At 37.3% G+C, this 21967-nt stretch overlaps 1 protein-coding gene across 5 annotated transcripts in view; it reads left to right on the top strand.

The window, feature by feature from the left end:
• LOC141899283 (high affinity 3',5'-cyclic-AMP phosphodiesterase 7A-like) overlaps nucleotides 1–21967 on the top strand; it is a 46583-nt gene that overhangs the window by 17113 nt on the left and 7503 nt on the right. For all 5 annotated transcript variants that reach the window (XM_074785487.1, XM_074785489.1, XM_074785486.1 and 2 more), the window contains 9 exons: nucleotides 6610–6673; nucleotides 6788–6883; nucleotides 13659–13759; nucleotides 17773–17904; nucleotides 18430–18521; nucleotides 19361–19442; nucleotides 20564–20629; nucleotides 21152–21248; nucleotides 21366–21446. In XM_074785487.1, coding sequence (XP_074641588.1) covers nucleotides 6610–6673; nucleotides 6788–6883; nucleotides 13659–13759; nucleotides 17773–17904; nucleotides 18430–18521; nucleotides 19361–19442; nucleotides 20564–20629; nucleotides 21152–21248; nucleotides 21366–21446 — 811 coding nt within the window. The remainder of the gene's footprint in view (nucleotides 1–6609; nucleotides 6674–6787; nucleotides 6884–13658; nucleotides 13760–17772; nucleotides 17905–18429; nucleotides 18522–19360; nucleotides 19443–20563; nucleotides 20630–21151; nucleotides 21249–21365; nucleotides 21447–21967) is intronic.

Below are 21967 nucleotides of genomic sequence, written 5' to 3'. Positions count from 1 at the left end.
GAAATTAACTATAATTTACAGGAGAAGGAAGCTTTATGTATCAGGTGGAGACAATCGAGGTTGACATGTTGTAGCATTGCAGTTTTGCCGTATTATTTTCTTCACGCCCATGCAGAAATGAATCCAGGGTTTGCCCAAAATGCTGTTGTGAGATTGATCTTATTCATTTCAGCTAACTGCGTATAGCTTTTCTTCGAAGAATTTGTTCGTATAAGTTTGCTATAAAATCTGGATAGTGGCACGGAGGCAATCAATAGAAAAAAGGGCGGCCACCAGAGCTAATGCATGTTTCACACGATGGTTTTCTTGTTTCAATCAATAAAAGCGTGTGTTCATCATTCTCATCGTCATCGATATTTGATAAAAGTTGTTGCTAGTGGTCTGAAAATAACATGTGTAGATAATACCATTTATATCATTATCCAAACTTGACATACCAGAAATGTTCTCGCTTGAAGAATTTTGGAGCTAATGCCAGAACCTCATGAGAAATTGATTCGAACCGTATAAAACTAGTTGATACGTGATCATGTTCAGACAGGTGTCTTACTAGTTTCACGTGAGCATGTAAAATGTTTTTTTACCTTATATAGAAAATTGAAGAGTAATTCGACGGTATATTTGGTTGGCAATCATGTTCACAAATGAAGTACTCTTGACCGCATGCTTCCGCTAGTCGGAAAATCACGTTAGCTGCGCAAGTAGTTTCTGACATTTCCCTAGACTCTACTGGAAAGATGGACTTCGTACGCAAACGATTCACTAATGAACAGACTTTTTCATCATCCATTCCCACTGGCAGTGAATCATTTTCGTGGGATCATTTTCAACGAGGCTACTAAACTTGACGTTCTTAGTCAGTATTCGAGAGGCAAGGAGAATTCGGTCACACCTACCTGACACATATTGAATATGGAGTCAGTCGATCGCTGCTTTAGGTATTGGCCTTGAATTGCCTCCCTAAAGGCTGATGCATAGTCGTGGTGTCATATTTTATTTTTCTGTGAAAAATGATTGATAGTAATAGTGTAGGCCATGATATTGAGTTATATGATTACATGCATATCCATAAAGTATATGTAATTATTTTTCATTTTATTGAGTGATTCATTACTAGTATTTGTTCAACCTATAAATAAGATTCTGGGCTGATGGGATTGCCATATATTGTTTTATTCATGATGAGGATAATGATAATTATAATGTAATAATGAGGTGTCTTAATAAGTATAGATAATGTATACACTGTTGTATCAGTCATTAGGATCTTATGATGCCTTTGTTTAGAAGGTAGTGCATGTCATGGGAAAACAATCATGTCCAACATTGTGTGGGTTAATAATGGTAGTTTGCCTGTTTTATGTGTTACAAATTGCTTCGGTTACGTCAGTGGACGGATCGACTTCAAAGTCATCAAATTTACTGCTGACCGCAGGCAGTCTGCTTTTTGAAGAATGCTTTCTGGATGACAGAAACACTATATAGTGTGGTATCACTTTGACATTTCTTTGTGAACTTGCCAGTAAGAAACAAGAAAGATGACATTGAACAAGTTAGGTGTTATGTGTTTAACTCCCTGTTTTAACACACAATGACGCATATTCGTGAGTCAAGTGTTATGTGTACGGTTTCAATGATTTTTTCATAGATCACACTACTGGAAAAAAATTGTCGATGATGTTAGATTCAACATTTGTCATAGCAGCTTAACTCACCATTACTCCACCCACAATGATTGTATCCAGACGAAACATATTTGTCACCTGTTTGTCTTTGTGCTCCTCTTTCCTCGAGCTGTCGGTTCTTCAGCTCTTGTTATTCAGGCAATTACACATGTTTGGGCTGAAATCATGGAGAATCTGTAAAAAACTAATTATTAACAATGGCCTTCTATTTATGTTATTACCAGTAAATGTCATTGCTTCTTAAGGCACTTGATCCAGAAATATTGACAAACATTTCTAAAAATTGACCGCTATATTTTTAGCATTCTATGCCTATCAATTGATTTAATGTTGAAAATATTATTGTGGATGCTGAAAATGTTATTGATGGAAAAATTTAAAGAATTATTGATTGATGATATTGAAAACCTGCTGTTCAATTGTATTGAGCAATATAACCATAGAATCTTTTTTATTACCAATTAATATATCTGTGTCCATCCATCCCGTTGTCTTCTCAAATATATCGGCTGTTATCTGATGTATGAATCGTTTAGTAATGTGGTAAAAAACATGCCCATAAATTCAGCGTCGATAGTTGGAACGATGTTGGCCATTAGCTGTTAGAGGGTCGGCCAACAGGTAGTATTTAGCTCTCATCTATCCGTACACTTTGATGATGATGAAGGAAACCATTATCAAGTTTTCTTCGTCTTTAATCACCAGGTCGATGGATGGTTGGATTATTTCGCTCTTACAGTGCTGATTGGGGAAGTGCTGTTTGCGCTCTTTCATTTTCTTATGGTTCAGTGGGTCTGTGCCCCTCTGCTTTGTGCAGTACTTTCACGTTGTCATCACTCGATGCTGATTGTCAATTCATGATTTCGTTTCAATACACAGTAATGTTTTTGCATGGATGAATAATGGTGTGATGGTAGCTTCCATGAAATCTTGTAGCACAGTTTGTACAAAAGATTAGTCGTTTATCATGACATACCTTGAAAAAAACACAAAGAATTATGTGGCGATATCTAGGATTCAATTTGAGAATGATTGCGCTTATCAACGCTTAAATTATTCTACTCTATTTAGCCATTTACGGTACATGTAAAAGAGGTGCATTCATTCATTGTCTATTTTAGCTTTCAAAAAGTGTCAATGATCTGAATGGCAATTGCAATCTTCACAGTGAAGCTTACAGAGTAGTACACGTTTGATTAGCATTTCTTAAAATTCAATGTCAACTCCTCGATTCCTCTGTGATTTCGACAACACAGGCGATAATGCTTTGTATGAAATAAACAGAATCTTATCTCAATATGTAAAAAGCCTCATCTCTTGAGCCTTATTCCATCAGCGAATGAAAGGGACAAGAGGCGAGTAACGGTAATGTGAAAAGAGAATTGATGAAGACTGCCGATAAAGCCTGAATATGCAAGATATATCTTAAGACTGGCTTATGTCGACAAGCAACGCGATGCCTACCAACGCAACTGGGTTTGTCGCCGATTAGCGGCAACTAGCGGCCTACAAGAGGCCACCAGTTGCTGCGACATAAGCCAGCTTGTGACGGTAACCCGACGCCTACCGACTCGTCGCAAGCCATATCCGGCTAGTTGCCCATGTTCAACTCCGGCCTACAGTAGGCGGACAGTTGCTTCCGATCGCAACCGCCATAAGCTGCGACGCGACGGATCTTAGCGCAGGGGTTTCAGCCTATAAGAAACCGCATATACATAGTATGAATTATGACCGCTAGTTAGCGTCATTCGTAATTAGTCATAAACTTTCAGATTCAAGTAGTTCAAAACGTAAACCAAACCTTCAGCACGGCAGATGACTGGACTGAAGATCTAGAAACGAAATTGGTAGAATTATGGCGTGAGCGGCCATCTTTATATGATGTCTCTAGCACATTGTATTCAAAATAGAATCAGAAAGATAAAGATCTTTAAAGAAATAGCTTTTCTAATACAAATATATTTCCCAATAATTCAAAATAATTCAAATTTATTCTCAAAATGCTTATCACATGACCATCTGAGCCGTTGCAGTTGCCAGTAATCGTAACCGACATTAGCAGGGAAGCAACTGGGAGGACCTCGTATCCCGCTAGTTGGCCTCAGTAGCTGCGAATCGGAGCACAGTCGACATAAGCTGGGCTGCGATCTCAGATGCGTCGGTAGGAGTCAGTAGGGGTCGCTTTGCTTGTCGACATAAGCCAGCCTTTAGATGATCCACAGCGACCTTAAGAAGTGACATAGAAATGCTGATCGACCTCTTTAGAACTTATGCTTAGATATGTAACTGATATCTGTGGGTAGTTTGCCCTCAACAGTAGGAGATACTTCTAAAAGCTTTGTTTGAAAATGCGTACATGGGACTTATTCAATAGCGGAAATAATTTTCCCTGATAGTGCGATGATACTGGCTGTTCGAATGCTCGTGAGGAGATTATTGTTACACTGGAAACGGTGTCTTCCAGGGAATTTCACATCTTCCCATTGCTTGATTACCCAGTACAGTTTTTGACTACGAATTGATTGCTTAATTTAGCACTAACTGCCTTGACAACTTATGAGGCCACGGATAGCTTCCTGAAAATTCTCTCAAGAAATTCACACTAACTGAGACCACTGAACGCCGTGATAGGTTCAAGGAAAAGCAGCACCAATCGTCATGATTGACGTCATTCATATCATTAGTTCACTGAGTTGACAATTAGCTTCATATTGCCCCGTGCTTATACAGACTACATATATTGTCATTATCAAATATATTAAATAACTAGATTGTGAGGATTACATTTCGTCGTTTGAATTGTAAACTATTCCATCTAGCTTTTTGCACTAATGGTTTTTGTTTGTTTACACCCATAGGTGGTAGATTATGTGCTTCCTGTTCAGAGATGGTGTAGGGTGTCAATTCCACCTCCTATGCACAAGTGACACAGTTTTTGCCTCAGCTATTAGAACTGGTTGTTATAAAGAGAACACCTGTTTGCCTGCACATATACGGAAAACTCGAAACATATGCATGTACATATACTCCTGGAACATGTTATTGAAAAACTCCACAATAGAAAAAATTCAGATGATATGACTTAGATTTTTACCTAGAGAGATTTTTGCCTGGTGAATTTTTTAAAAAAAGATTAAAATCTATTAAGGCTGGCTTATGTCGACAAGCAACGCGATGACTACCGATGCAACTGAGTTTATCGCCGATTAGCGGCAACTAGCGGCCTACGAGAGGCCGCCAGTTGCTGCTCTATCGGTTCGACATAAGCCGGCTTGCGACGGCAACCCGACGCCTACCGACTTGTCGCAAGCCGTATCCGGCTAGTTGCCCATGTTCTACTCCAGCCTACGGTAGGCGGACAGTTGCTTTCGATCACAACCGACATAAGCTCATCTGCGACGCGACAGAACTGAGCGCAAGGGTTCCAGCCAATAAGAGACCGCATATGCATAGTACAAATTATGACCGCTAGTTAGCGTCATTCGTAATTAGTCATAAACTTTCAAATTCAAATAGTTCAAAACGTAAACCAAACCTTCAGCACGGCAGATGACTGGACCGAAGATCTAGAAACGAAATTGGTAGAGTTATGGTGAGAGCGGCCATCATTATATGATGTCGCTAGCACATTGTTTTCAAAACAGAATCAGAAAGATAAAGATCTTAAATGAATAGCTTTAGTAAAAGAAATGTATATCCCAATAATTCAAAATGATTCAAATTTATTCTCAAAATGCTTGTCACGTGACCATCTGAGCCAGTGCAGTTGCTAGTATCGTAACCGACATAAGCAGTGAAGCAACTGGGAGGATCTCATATCCCGCCAGTCGGCCACAGTTACTGAGCGCAGTCGACATAAGCTGGGTTGCGATCGCAGTTGCTCCCGGTTGAGTCGGTAGGCGTCGCGTTGCTTGTAGACATAAGCCAGCCTTTACTCGTTTCAATGATCGCAGTCATTGCATTAAAACCTGTTATGTTTATTAAGCCATGAATTGACATTGACTTGAACTTCACAATTAACGTACCAAATCAGATCTGATATTATTTACGTAATTTTCAATGTTCTATGACAGGGCTACATGACTTTATTCAATCGTGTCCCAAATTCAAATCTGGTTTTGAATACTCGGATGATCACATTGAATAACTCAACTTGACATTTGTCTTTTCCTCAGGGCTAATTTTTACATGTCTGTGTCAGTGGCAGTCATTTCTACATGATCATTCTTATCAATGATTATGTATATCTTTACAAGTTCCTTAACGGAAAAATTGAACTTCAAACTGTAAGAATATGTATGCCCTGAGGCTGGGTAGATATTGAGGGGAGTTATGGGGTGACTATTTAACTTTCACTTCACCGCTGTTCGTAAAGAATTACAATGTGGGTGATATGGCAGTTCTCCAAAAAATCAGAATTCAGCCTTCAAGCTGTTTGGGTAACTTGGTACCTTGCCTATATTGAGTTTTAACAGTTGCATGAGTGGGAGCTGGATCCAAAACCTTCTTAAGAAATATTTTTTAAGGCAGACATTTTTAGAAGTCATATGCTGCACTTCCAGCTGTGACCTTTCTCATAGTAAAGTTGTTTGTTTCCCTTACGGTAATATCAACGCAAATTTTGTCAACTGCCGTTGTTCGATATTGGCTTTTCCCGTTGTTTCATGTTGACAATCGAGATTAACTAATTTCTGCATGTTAGTGCAATGAACTGACAACAATCTGCAGGCGATTTCTGAAAGCTGAAACCAACAACTGGTCTCTCCTACACAAATAGCAGTACACTTCTGAGTCATTTGTTTTCAAGAGAAATGGTCTTATTCATTAGATTTTTTGCCCGTGGCTGATATTGTAGAAAGTGTCGAGAAAATAGTAATTTGATGTCTATGCTTTCCCACTCAATTCTAGCTTTTCTTATTTGTAGAAGTTGCTTAAAACAGTGGGTGATTGGAACTTCAACATTTTCACCCTGGATAAACTTACTAATGGTAAGTAAACTGACTATTTACTGAATTTCATCAATTTTTTACTTTTAACTTAACACAATTATCCTGACTTCTCTAAATAAATTTGAAGATGGTTGTTGCTTTTTCTATTCACAGGGCGTCCACTGTTTTACCTGACCATACACCTGTTTCAGGAGCATAAATTCTTAGAGCGCTTCCAACTTGATCCAGTTAAAGTCATGCGATGTATATGTAAGTATTTCTTTCGTATATCCTTCCGTATTGTTGATTTGACTAATGCTTATCAATACTACATTACCTCTTCCCATTCAGTACTCTTAGTTCAATGGTGACATCACGTTATATATTGAGTAACTAGATATCTTATGACACAGTCTTCATGGTGGCAAGGTGGGCCTTATAGAAATAAAGTGCTTCCTTAGAATAGGTATTGCAAGTACAGTGGAAACTGGAGAAATACTTGCACTGGTTGCATGAATTGTGCTCTAAGGTTGATACATTGAACATATTCATTTTGACTTACCAAGAATCAAACATACAACAATGTCTCTAAAACGAACACCTATCCGGGCTAATATTTCTTGCCGTAAGAAGATGATACCTTAGATTTTCGGATTGTTCCAAATGGAACGAACACGAAGAACCGCCTCATGTATCAGCATCTCCTGGATGGATGGATAGAGATTGATTCCATGGTAACAATGTTGAGAACACGGATTACTTTAATATAAATGGCTTATCAGTGTCAGCCATGTGGATGTCCTAAACTGTTGAATCTATAAGTTCTGCCTTGTTTGTCTTTTATGATAGAAATGATTGATAGCGTCGATTATCATACAAAAGTGCCCCTTTTCTTAGATGAAACATTCACTGGCCTGCGACAGTGACAAACATAAGTCCCAAGTAAATCATATACCGGTATTGCATTGTCTGGTGTTTTCATGCAGCTTTCATTTTTACTCTGAGCGGAATATTCATATTCAGTTTTAATAACCCGGAGGGCTCCTTCGCTTTGTCATTAATCAGTCATTTGTTTTTCTCGACCAATCTCGATTTGATCCCCTACTGTCATCGGGCCCCGTAATATCCGTGTTGTACGACATAGAAACTTTTTAACTAAGATCGCCGTCGAGAATTTGTAATCATGAATTGGTGAATCGTGTAGCCCTCGAATCGGTTCAGACGCGAGTATTAAACGTCGTGATTGATGATCGACGAATCGATCAGGACTCGCCGTTGATGACGGAATTCATTTGAAATTTTCACCGACTTAACGGTAATCGCCGCACTTAGTGTCATAATAACGACTGACGGAAAGAGATTGAGCTCATTGAAATCACCGGCCACCATGTCGCGCGAGTAGTTCTGTCCGAAAATTTCATCAGTTGTTAATATGCATCACACACTGGAATCAACCTGTCATCTCGTAAAATGTTATTTGATAATGCGAAAATTGCTTAATGGAATTGGTGACTAGTGTAAAGTTGAATGGCGTTTTTAGTAGACTTCCCTGGTCATTTTTTGCTGAATGTGCCAGTAATCAGAGCTCGGATTAGATTTTGATTCATTAATCTTATGTAGCTTTTTAATTTTGCTGTTGATAATGATATGAAGCAAATAGAACTGCTGTACGATGTTTTAACCATAACTGTTGATGAGCTTGGTTCAGTAGCATCAATATTGAGGGCTGTGTATGGATTTTTATGCAACCTGTCATTGCAATCATGTTGCTCCTTGTATCATCTGGGAATCTGTTGGACCCTTATAACGGTTATAATAAATTTCTTATTGGGTATTGATGCTTCTATTAAATGTACAGCCTATGCTTGATTTGTTAAGGAGACTTAATGTACTGTCCTATTTACATTGACTCCATCCCCTACATCTGGACAGAGGTTCCTCTCTGGAGATTTCACATTGGATACATTTGTACTGTAATCTGTTTCTTCTATACTCGAATAATGCTTGTAATTGCAGTACGTCTGCGTAGATTCATTGAATTTTGCCTCGAATTCAAGTTTCCATCATCCCAATAAATTCTTAGATTGATAAGGGAAGCTATTTATTCACCATTCAATATGTGATAATGGAATTATATTTCTGTCATAAATTCTGAAAAAAATGTGTTAGTCAGTCATCCGGTGAAACATTATCGATGGAATATCTGCATCGTTTTCTGTTATGATCATTATTATTGTTATGAATGGAATTGCTCAGACCCGTATACACAGTAATAAGCCTCTCTCCTCTTCTTCCGTGAAATCAGGCGCATCGGATAAGAGGCAGATGATACGAAATCCTTCTATGCTAATGATGCGAATTAAACCCTTGTGAAGATTGTTGTTTTATTAGAAACTTATTCTCTCCGATGTATTCATTTGAACAAACTGAAAGCCTTCTTTTGGCTGTGAATATTCAGTGACATAGTTTGATCAGAATCATAGCTAACTGTAAATGATTGTTTACAGCTTGACCACTATAAATTCATCAAATTTTTTCAGCAATTTTTTTGGTATAATTATTTGTTTCATCTATTAAATTTGTGAATTAATTAAATTGACCTGTTGCGAGGTGCGTTTGCTATTTATGGTTAGCAAATGCATACCTTTCTCTCCTGGCACCACACTTAGTAATCTAAAGGGATATGGATTTTTTAAAAAAGCTTCAGAAGCACCAAATGTGCAAGTTAATCCTTAACAGCGTGGTTTCGTAACTTGCCAGCCCATCAGTTGGTCTGGCTGTTCTTAGTGCACTCAGTGGCACTCAGTGTTGAGTTAATGATGTTACTGAACTTGAGAGAATTGAGATATTCGTTAGAAATTTGCGACATCGTGCTCGGCTAATCATCAGCAGCTTATTAGCTGACTAGACTCTCAGTTTTCTCTTGCCATCGGACTGAACAAGAATTTTTTGATGGAACTTCAAGTGTCTGGTTATACAGGGTAATTCAGTCAGGAGAAATCTGATTCAAAAAGTGCCCTTATTCTTATATACCAAGAAATTTTCTATTGTCTGTAATTCTCAGATATCCCATGAGAGTGAAATTCCAAGATATCTCTGGGATACAAAGTTATGTTTTTTTCCTGTGTATTGTATTGAGCCATATCACATCATCGGATGGAAAATGTTTTTTTCGAGTTAACTAATTTTTCAATCCTTAAAGTATTGTAACCAATGTATTTGAGCTCATATGCCTGGAATATGGGAGCTTGACACTTCAACTAAAACTTAAATTAATCAGTGCTGATAAGCCAGTAAAATATGTGTGATCCATTAGTCTAAGAGACTTTTAATTCGTCTCTTCCACTTTGCCTGAAGATGCATGAGTAGACGTCTTAAAAGCACTTTATCGAGCAGGTGCACATAATTTGGTAACAATTCCTTTGAAATTTGAAGAAAATCAGTTGATTGCCAATTTAGAATAGTTCTCGTTAATGAGGGATATAGTCGACCTTCGAGTATAAGCTGAAGATGAGCTGTGTACGTGATGTTTTTTACCAGGCACTCCCCGGGTTGCTGTTCCAATACGAGTCTGATAGACAGTTTATTACATTCAACTTTCCATACATCTACATTTGCTTTTACACACTTAACTGAAAAAATCAACTTCACTAAGGAGATAATAGTCTTGTTTTATCATAGCTTCGCTGCCTTTCAGTTATCTTTTACGGTATTTGTCCTTCTTTACCCTTTCGTGTATTATTTTGTGTTGATAGTTGAAGTTGAACCAATTCTTTCAAATGTGAAGGGTTTTTAAACATTTTAATCTGTGAATCCATTAGATAATTATGTACTTATGCTTCTAGTACGAATGATAATGTAATAAATGTCTATAAGAAAGTAGGACATACGTTTCAATTAATGAGTAATTGATTTTCCGCCCATGATATGTATAACAGGCTGCGACATGGTTTGTAATCGTTCATTACCTCGATTATAAACTGGGGCACTCATGTTCTGACCTTTCGCCGGTGACCTTCGATGTGTTACTCATTTGTCACAAGAGTTCTTAGATCATGGGACAGATTCGTAATTGGGTATAGCCGCTCTCAACGCGTCACGACCGTCGTTCCCAGAACCGATAAGTTGTGGTCTGGCTTTCGCAGATATCTGCCTATTCACTCACCATATGAATTTGCGTTATTTCATAGAAAATGTCTGTGGATATCGTCGATGTCCATGACTGTGGAACCAGTGGGATTTCTGTCAAAATAGTATATAGAGACATTTTCAAAATAGTATATAGAGACATTTGAGGTTTTCGGATGATGGAGCGATTTGACTTAACCTACTTTGTGTATACACTGAAACTATATGACATGATGTTAGATCACGTAGGCAAGACCCCTATTGATTTTGGACGTTCCGACTTCCGATATGGTTCCCTGATGGCCATCTTTGTTCTTTATAGTAGCTTTTTCAGCAAACATCCTTGTGAGTAAGATACAGGCTGAACCAGTGGATGGACTCCTTTGAAATTTGGTGTTGGATCATGTTGGGAAGATTGATTTTGGAGGTTTCACCTTTTAAGATGGCTGACTGGCCTTGAAAGTGAACCTCCGATTGCTTTACTTATTCTGGGATTTAAGCTCTTTCATCGGGTCACCTCCTGTATATTCAGAAAGCGTCGCATCTAATGTCACTTCATTTGTTTTTATTCTTTTTTACATTCATGTCATCACAACAGGGACTTGCTTTTTAAGATGAATATCGTTCGCCTGTTTCAATACCAAGTTTTAATCATAATGAATTCTAATGTGAGATATTTTATTGAAAGTCAAGTGAGGACTTTGAGGTTATTTGATCCCAATTTTTATTTGCACTTTCTCATAAAATATCATTGCGTTTCTGCTACAGTGATTCTCTCCCAACAAACTGGCCTGATAATATTGATATTGGTGTCTTCTGAAGTCCGGTTTATCGCGTTACAACTGTCTTGTGAACATGGCCAAATGAAATCAGTTTCCATTGAGGAAACTGGGTGAAGCTGCATTATGTATCCTGGCAAATGCTATCAATATGTGGATATCTATTGGCTAATCAGTGGCTATTTTGTGGCGGAGGCGAATTTCTCCTTTGAGCCGGTATTTTTGGTGGACTGATTAACCTAGTTATGGGAGACTGCAGCATTCATCAGTGACCAAATTACCCTTGGCTATCCGATATTTAATGATTTGTTCACTCGACTGAGAATATCAAACCATAAGTTCAGTGTCAGATATGTTCTTGGAAAACGGCTTCATTCACTATTTCTCACTAGCTAAATAATAATTTTCCCCTCACAAGATCCTCGGTCTGGATTTTTTGCGATGAAGAATTCCTTTATATTCAAATGAATGTAACAAGGTGAAAAAATGCTTGCGAATGCTGCAGATGTCAATATGGTCATTATGATGCTTTTGCGCTTGCCACAGCTCCTTTGTTGAGCACATATTTGGGCTTGTGTACTATTCATCCTAAAATCTTACACTATTACGGATGATAGAAAATTTGTACGTGGAAAAAGATGTATGGAATTAGTACGTCAAATGATAATGAAAAACATTATGCCAGTTACCATGTTTGATATTCACCTGGAAAAGGTGGATACAGAATTAGATATTCAAGGCCTGAAACTATGAATGACAAATTTGCCAACACTTATGGCTAATAAATGGGATGAAAGGAGTAGTTTGAATCTGGTCATTAGCTCGTTTGTGGGTAGCTACATCCAAGACCTTCTTCTCTACATGTTCTATTGTATTACGGTATGTGTTTGCGATGGAATTGTCCATGAAAACATTGATGCTTATGATGGAAATTAATAATAAAAGTGCATTAGTTCGATGGTCACACATCAATTGATGCTGCAATTGCAGATGCTGCTCTTTGTTTTCAGTACTGTGTAATGGCATTGCTAAATGTTGGGTCACTTTGGTGACGGTCACTGGTCGTGGAATACAGGTTAATTGACTTCGACTAGCAGCATGCATAATGATATGCCGGTACTGTGTGAACCGATGTACAATCTATAGAAAATTGATACAACCGGTTATCTGTTTGCTTTCAATTTTTTTTGATATAGAAAATTTTGTCGATATATTTGATCGATTTTTGCCTGGCAGATGTTGCTAATGCTACTCCATGAAGAACTGAGTTTTGATCGATGTTTTATGACGAGTTTCACTAATGAACCATCGCTTTTTTTCTAGCAGCATAATCAAATCTGCTTTAGAAAAACACTTAAAAGTTGTATGAATCTTATCTTATGTCACCAGATTCAAATAAAGAACTATAGCCCTTATAGAATTGATATATAGATGGATGGATGGAAAAGTTAGTTCTTCATTGGGATATGCAAACATGTCATTAGGATAATGTTACCCACTGGAACTATAAAGTTGTATGTTTTATATTTTATGATATAGATATTACTCCATGTAGTGATCGGCTATGCAAAATTAGACACGGCTAATGAAGTCAGTGTACTCATTGCATATACGCAGCATATACTTATTTCCATAAAATACTTTGTCAGCTCTGTAGAGATCTTAGGGGACTTTAACTCGTATCATGATGTCACTTATTTAATGCGATAAACTAGCAACACTGTTGAATAATGCTACTCCTTAGCGCCATTCGTTCTCCGCATAAATTCACATAAACTCTCGGCATGTTAACTTGATTGAAGTTGAATCAATTGATGAATTTTACTATTTGAATTCATATTAATTGCATTCAAATGTTTATTGAATGTACATTGTGAATGCCAATTTGGACTCGCAAAAGTTCATGCATTTATAAGCCATTCCTGTCCTGTTCTTGTCAGTTAGTACATGAATCATCTGAATGCTCACAGTAAATTCCCCATAGAACTCGATATCCACTGACAACAAAAGGAATCTGCCATGTACATAATCCCATGGAACAATCTGATGAGTGGCATCAGTGCAGTTGGGTAGGAGGGGGGAACTCACTCTCGTAATTTTAGCAGCCCTGTAATATACCTATTGATCCTGTTTTGCAGCATTGATTGAAGACAGTTACCATAGTAATAATCCTTACCACCATGCCGTACATGCTGCAGACGTTACACAAGCTATGCACTGCTATCTGCAAGAAAGTCAGGTATGTACTTTCATCGTGTATATTTGAATTAATTGTATGTTACGCTGTCAGTCCATTGCTGATTTAATTTGACCGATGACGCCATGCGACCACTACTACTACTACAGCTACTACTACTACTACTACTACTACTACTACGGAGTGATATCTGGGGTTTATCGGTGCAGTGATCTGAGCCGCTGTAGCCAGCCACAGTCACCGCCCGTCGCTGTCATTATTTCGTTTCGTCTAATCAAAGAGAAATTTATTTCGCGCAAATAATAGCCTAGGTCGGCCAGTTGTGCGTAATAAATTTACCTGCAGGAAAAGTCTGACATTTTATTGATTCTTATCAAAGCAAGCTTTCATGCTGCGAAAATGAGTCCTTTCAAATGCAAAATCCATACATACTTTTTGTAACGCTTTCCCTATTATTATACAATTTATGACGAGAACAATGCGCAATATGAAATTGGAAGCAACTACCATAAATCAGATTGTATTCACGTGCTCTTCATATATTGGTGCCTGGATGTTGAGATGGTGAAAACATGCGATTCTTTTTCTCAAAAAACACCTCTCTCTTTCTGCACTGAGTCTGTAATATAATGCAGCAGTTTCACCTGTTCTGGCACTCAACGAGTTTTGTCGGCCATTCTAAGAAATGAGCACCTGTTGATTCAACGTGTTAATGATTTCTTTTCTTTTTTTCGGCCTAGACAAAAAGTAGATCATTGTGACTTACCAGTACATAGCTCAGATCGTATTAAACTGTTGTAGCTTATGTTCAGATCATACAAAACCCGAATTCAATCAATATATGAATATGCAGGTGACATTTTTGTGTCTTTGGTCCAATGAAAATATGAGCACTTTCACAATTACGTGACTCATTAATTATTGACCGGTATACATCATCATTTCGGTTGTTAATTTCGCCCCTGCGGCGCTGTACCCGCATTGTTCATCCGCAATTTCGCGTGTGATTCGGCGTCAATTCATCGTTTGGTGGCGATTAGATCCGAGATATTTATCAGCAGCGCAACCATGCTGACGATTAGCCGGCCTTTGTTATTATCTCATGATTTATTGGTGATTACATACATGCAGATGCAGCGGAATTCATTCCCCCTCCGTAATCGTAAGACGACGTAGAATCGAAATTCACCTTTGATCATGATTGAAAGCTCTTGGCGACAGCTGAAATGAACACGTTTTTTCGTTTTACCTTCTATAAAGAGCGTTCAATGGATATTTCAATTTTTGATATTCAGGTAGCACCACACTGAATTGAACGCTACCATTGACAGCTGAGATGAAGGTTGAACGTGTTCGTTTTTGCCTCCTACCTGATAAAGAGAAGCTAATCATAATCAAAAACGATAACTTTTCAATCATCAGTATAACATCACTGACATGTCTTTGATGGCAAGCAACAATCAACTGAAAGATGGTTGATGAAATTTCTATTTGTCTCTCTGTTCTTATGAATATATACAATTTCATTCATTTCTTTGATATGGATGAACATACACAGGTAAATATTGAGAATGAATTCTGTTTGATTTGATGCCAATGCGTATTACTTTGATTGATTTATGGTTTATTGGTTCGCCATGTCAATCTCTTTAGGGTATGTTGTTTGGCTTTTGATTGAAGTTTGAAAGTAAGGCTTCCTTTACTGATCTTCACCAATCTCAACACATTTGGGATAAAGACCTATCCACATTTTATGTCATTTTTATGAATGAGTATATTGATTATCGAAAATTAGAATTACATATGCCGTGGATACCGGTAGTTAAAAGATGGGTTTGCTTACGTATATTTTTGTCAATCTACTAAAAACATTTGACAAAACTCTATGGTGACAAAACCTTTCTTTCATCAAATATTTGGCTGAGCTACCAAATCAAATCCACAGTATATGAATACTTTGGCCCCATTTTGTAGTTATTTTCTGATGAAAAACTATTTGCCATTCATTTATCATATATTTTTCTAATCTGTTCATTATCAGGTGCTGCATAAACGTACAAATCGGATGCAGAAGGCAAGACATTCCTAGATATATTTCTATTCTAAACCATGTTCATAAATATATATTTATATGAATGACTTCAGAAGCCCGGGGTCCAGTATCACGAAAAAGTTAAAAGTTAGTAGTTCGCTTATTGAAAACGGGAAGCTGAGCTTAGTTTAACTTTTTCGTGAAACTTAGAGCCCACTTTTTAAAAGTAAGCTGAGCTACACTAATTCCAATAATATCTTGAACAGCCTCAATAGCCATGAAAGACTTCAGAACAAAAAATAAAGACTTAAGAACCTAGGTTTTTTATGTACATGTAAAGTGAACCCTTAGTTCTATATAATTACAATTGTAATGTTTGTCAATGACAACGTGAACGATTGAAAATATAATACAAGCCTATTTATTTCCACTGAGAAATGATCAGATAAATCACGCTTAAACATGGCTTGCTGCATTTAGACTAAATTCACTAAAATGGTGCAAAAATTCCGGTGGTGAGTCTGCCCATTGATAATAGCTAGTCACTAGTCACTCAGAAAATTAAGCCCCTAAGCTCTTCAAAGGTAGAGAGGTTTGATGGGTCTGATTTAGCGTTTGCAACATTAGATCCACATTGTTGCCTGTAAAGGGATTTACATGGGAGCACATGCCTGTCAGATCTAAAAGCCGGCTATGAAATAGGGAGTATTATATTTTCCTTGTGGTGCTGAAGTCTGTAAAGAAACACTTAATGTAAAGTGCCTGGTTAAATCTCGGCATAGCTATTGCTTAGAAAAAAGCTTTTGCGGCCTGTGAAGATAATAACAATTCATGGTGAAAAATATGTTGTAAAAAAGAGGAACATATTGGTACGTCGAAATAATTTCTGCATCTGAATAGCTGAAATTTTTAATGAGAATCAAAATCTGTTCTATCCAATTTCATAGTTTTTGTTTTTGCATATCTATCATATGACTTTGCGGATACATTATTCTTTTTGAATGCATGGCATTGTCACTGTTGCTATGAGACTAAAATTTTTTAAGTTGATGAAAAAAGTAATAATGTAATATGTAGGTGATAATATGGTGTACTGAATAACAAAATGATGTGCTTGAACATTTGGAGCCAGTTCCACAGTTAAAGGTTCGAAATTTCTTATTTCAACAAAATCAAATTTTTCAGCAATAACTGTAGAACTGGGTGTGGGATATTTTTGGGTTTTTACAATTGCATCAATGGTCAGAAATTATCACGTATTCAGTTTTACGTAGACATAGATGGCTAATAATTGCTTCAACAAGAAATTCTAACATTCACAGTCACAATATTTTGTATTCATACAAACTTAGCTTCTTTTAAAAGTCCTTCGTATGAAGGGAGCATGCATGTATATTCACATGCTTTTAATGTCACAGCGGTTTAAGTATGGTGTAATGTACTGACTGACTGATACTTTCCTCGGTCAAAGCATCTTCGGTGAAACTATCTATCCGTCTCTGTACAGATTTTCAGCGCATGGTCGACACACAGGAGACGTTAATGTGTACTCGGCAAACCTACTGAAATTATTCCACCAACAATAGCGGTATTCATTGGTCATCAAGCCAGTGTCTGGGAACTAATCTAACTTGAATTTATCAGGGACGGCGTGGTGTCTGTTACATTGTAGAAAATTACTATCAACTCATCCGTTTAACGCACGTTTTTCTGTCTGGTGATAATTTCATCTACTCTCCGCTATCATAGAAGGCCGTAGGTGACAGCTGGCGTCATCGCTACTGTGTCACAAATTACTTTCAAATTAGTATGCGTTAACACAGAGATAGTTCAGCGATGACGACAATGCACGGAACGCAGCCGCGATTGGGCCATATCTATTTTTCTGAAAACTCTGAAAAGTTTAGCATTCGATATCATCTGACAACTGATTATAAGTAAATGATTAAGATCATTTATCATTTATCACTGTTTCTCATCCCAAATATTGCATTGAAATGTATTTTTCTCTCATTTATTTCAGCTTAAGCTGTGCGTCACACCGATGGAGACTATGCTGGCATTGTTGTCAGCAGCGACTCATGACATCGACCATCCTGGAGTTAACCAAGCCTTTCTAATTGCAACCAACAACCACTTGGCAAATTTATATCAGGTACGGGTTATACACAAAATTAATGTCCCTGAATCATAGATTAATGTGTTGCTTGATGATCATAGCCCCATGGAGGGGATTTTGCCAGGGTCAAACTGACCTGGACTAGACCAGAGTCAAATTTGGACCACATCTTGTGAGTCACTTCCAGAACTAATAAGCATTCACATAGAATCATTTTGACCTGTGCTTGAATTAGGCACGGGGCCTGGTTGAAAATTTTTGGTCACTCAAATTTGCCCCATGTCAAACAGGCACAGACCCATTTGGCACAAGCCTGGACTGTTGGATCTGGCTTTATCGATATGGGGAAGATATTGTCCCGGGTCGCAGCTAATATCATCTCTATCTTGTAGGATCAGAGAAATATGATTGTATATTTCTATTGCTATTGGATGCTTTTCTCCCTATTTAGTCATTGAATGTGCTTTATGGAGTGGAATTCATGAATAAGGATGTTGTACACAAGTGTGTCGTACTGTAAATTTGTAAATTTCTAATCGGCTATGTGTTGTTTTATTGTAGAATACATCGGTGCTAGAAAACCATCACTGGAGAACCGCATTAGGTATAATAAAGGAGTCATGCGTATTCGATCATTTTACCTCCAAACAGTGGTATGTATATGTATAATAACCATGCCGTGTGCGCACTGTCGTGTATTACTGTTGTCCCGGATATGATGAAATAAGATAAGAAGCTTTCGTGAAATCTTGGGCGGAAATGACATTGAAGTATCGTCATTTAGGCTAAATAGCTATGCAGATCATTGATAAAAAAACTAGAAGTTACAAATACTTGTCATGAATCTGTGCGTAATGACAGTTGCTATTTGCAAGGTTGAATAGGCTGTATGCTATCATATAGCTATGTCCAGTCAATTTATTTTTCTTCCATGTAATCTAACATAATTTATTCCGAGATGTAGATACTGCTCATCGGAATTCAGTGGATTCTTTCGCTGAATTTCTTGCTCCGATATCCGAGTGAGACCGATATCTGTGTCTGTTTCTACTGTACTCAATGAATACTGTATAACTCTTCTTGTTTACTATTCTTTTGACCCAAATTGGGATACGGGTTTAAATGCTGTGTAGTCTCAGAAATACGCTGAACACATCTAACTGTTCTAATGCTATATGTAATGCGTCTTATCTTGGTTAATAGATGGGAGCATCGGTACCGCTATATGAAATGGCTACCTGTGAACATCATAACTTGCATTAGCGTATTAATGGCACTGTTTTTGAAAAAGCCTGCACCGATGCGATACTGGCTTTACTTAATAATCTCCGTTAACTGTTCCCTCATGCATTATCACTAAGCCCGCTGCATGAAATGATATTTCAAGTCAAAATACTGTTTGTTTATCGTTTATATGTGACATGTTACCAGATATAGAATGTTATTTCAGGTGTACTCCTATAATGATCAATGACACTTTTTTTCGCTTCAGGGAGAAACTTGAATGTCAACTACGGTCACTCATATTGGCTACTGATATCACCAGGCAGCAGGAATTCTTGTCTCAGTTCAAGGTATTGCACTAAACCTTGATGGTGTCTGTGAAAAAAAAATTGGATTAGGAGTTAAGGAATCATGTTCAATGAAGTACAAATTAAATGTAATTCTATTGTAACTTCCCAGACAGTATCAACTACCCAATGGAATATTCACAAGTATTTGCACTACACTATCAATATATCAATCTGACCTCGAGCTAGTATATATGAAAATGATTATTAGAAACAATACCAAAAATGCCACCATAATGCAGTGGAAAAATTCTTCCATACATGAAAACAATTGCAGAAATTTGATGCGTTGAACTGATAATACCTTTTTTTTTCATTTGCAATTGACCATCTGAGAAAGCATTTGCATTAGATAAGTGCATAACTCTCTTATCGAGTCTCAGAATTTCTGTCACGATGGCTATTGCATTACTATCTCAAAATCTTAGTGAGTCTATTTCCTGGAATAGCAATTTTGATTGGGCTAGAATGCTAAAGCTGTTTCTGAATGTGTGCATCGTAAAATTTAAATAAAACTAATTGCGCTTGTAAGGACTCTTCGACTTGTCGCCTGAAGATAACTTGGGGCATCCCCTATTGAAAGGTCATGATATTTTCCTATACGTGGTTTGACGGTAATAACAGTTTTTGCCATGAACGAAAAATTGCCATTAGTCTTGTCTGCCGAGAATGATATACTGGTCGCCATGGCAACAATCAACAACATGGAATCTTTGCCTGGGATCCTCCGACTCAGTCATTATGTCTGCACGCTGATATGCTGTTGATAACTCATGTTATTACCAAATTGTTCTCAGATCCTTGCAAAATCGGTCTTTGGTCATGCACTTGTACTCGGGATGAAAAGTTCCTATCCGATTAATTAGGAATACTCAGTGTACTATCTAAGCGGTCTAATTGATATGTTCATTGAATTAATTGGAAAAATGAGGCTTCAGCAGATTGATGTTGATACATGTACTATATAAGCATTTATCAAGCTATTTTCCTCATAATTGTAATCCAAATCCCCTAAAGCCTAATAATGAAGTTGGTTTTAATGTTATCTTATTATGTGAAAGTGATGCTTTCAAATAACCATTGAATCTCACACCTTTGATATTTTCTCATTTGTGTATTTTCAGAGGCATTTAGACAATCAAGATTTCGATCTGAAAGCCCGTGATGACCACAGGCATTTTGTTATGCAGGTTTGTACCTCGTAGTTTAGTTCAATGTGGAATTTCTTTTTGTGCTGCACTATGCTGTTAGTTACCTTGGCAACAAATGTTTCAGGGATTTCAACTGTCATGAAAATATTCCCTGGAATAATCTCAAATACATTGCACAACAGATTTACCGGCTGCCTTGTGCACCGATTCCGTGTTCTTCTGATCAAATGTCAACATGTTTATGCTGTTTATCGATTGAAACGATAAAGTTTTAATGATAAAATTTGTTGGAGGCAAGATAGATTGAATTTTGTATTCATTTGAATCCGTTCACCTTCAGTGTTGAATTGATCAGATTGTCATCATGTAAATTGATCTATCAGAGCAGGATTTCTTTTTCAATGCATTTACAAAATAAATTGACGGTAACCAGATGTGACTCGAACGCATTTTCATTGGCAAAACTTTACCATCAGCAATCAATTCTGACAACCTTAAGCGTACACATTTATCAGTTAACCGCATAAATCTAATCATTTTCTAAATGTAACTGAATTTCAGATTGCGCTAAAATGTGCTGACATTTGCAATGTGTGTCGCCATTGGGAACTCAGTAAGAAATGGAGTTATAGTGTTTGCGATGAGTTCTTCAGACAAGGTAAATTTGGATTTTTAGAATCAAACTGTACGCGATCTAAGTTTCCATTATTTTACCCATAGGGTCATATTCATTGTTTGACTTGATATTTCTATTTCAATCTTCTTCACATTGTAGGAAAGTTTGAGAAGAAGTTAGGTATTCCGGTTACACCTAATTGTGATAGAAATAATACCACAGTTGCCAAAATTCAATCTGGTAAGAATTACATTCTTATTTGGTTGCGAACTGGCCACGTTTACACCGGGGAGTTGAAAAGCATCAGTCAGTTCAGATCTTGAATTTGCATTGAGCTCTTTACCAATTCATACCTCTATTATTGCACTATCTGATGCTCTACAGGTGCTCTCCTGCCCTGATTTCACTAATTACTTTCTTTAAATATCGCTGAATGAAGGTGAATGCTTTGTTTCGATGGATGAATAAGTGAACATTTCCAAGTGTTACTTCTTATCATTGATTGATACTTCTAGGTTACTGGTCTATGTGTAATACTAAATGTCTTCTCTGTAATTCTCTACAGCTTAACCGTTCAGAATGTTAACATTTGTGTTGTTCAAATGTATCTCCCAAAGGATTAGTTATAATGAACAGTTTTCAGATTATTTGAAACTGATACTGCTAGCTTAAGGTTATATCTCAAATTTCAGATGTGTCATGTGTCTTAGAACCTGAAGGGAATTTCAAAATACATTGCTTCCTATGAAAAGATTAGCCAG

Source organism: Tubulanus polymorphus, chromosome 2 (genome assembly GCF_964204645.1).
Source record: "Tubulanus polymorphus chromosome 2, tnTubPoly1.2, whole genome shotgun sequence".
Taxonomy (NCBI): Eukaryota; Metazoa; Nemertea; class Palaeonemertea; order Tubulaniformes; family Tubulanidae; genus Tubulanus; species Tubulanus polymorphus.
Note: the sequence above shows the minus strand (reverse complement) of the source record. Positions and strands in the feature narration are given on the sequence as shown.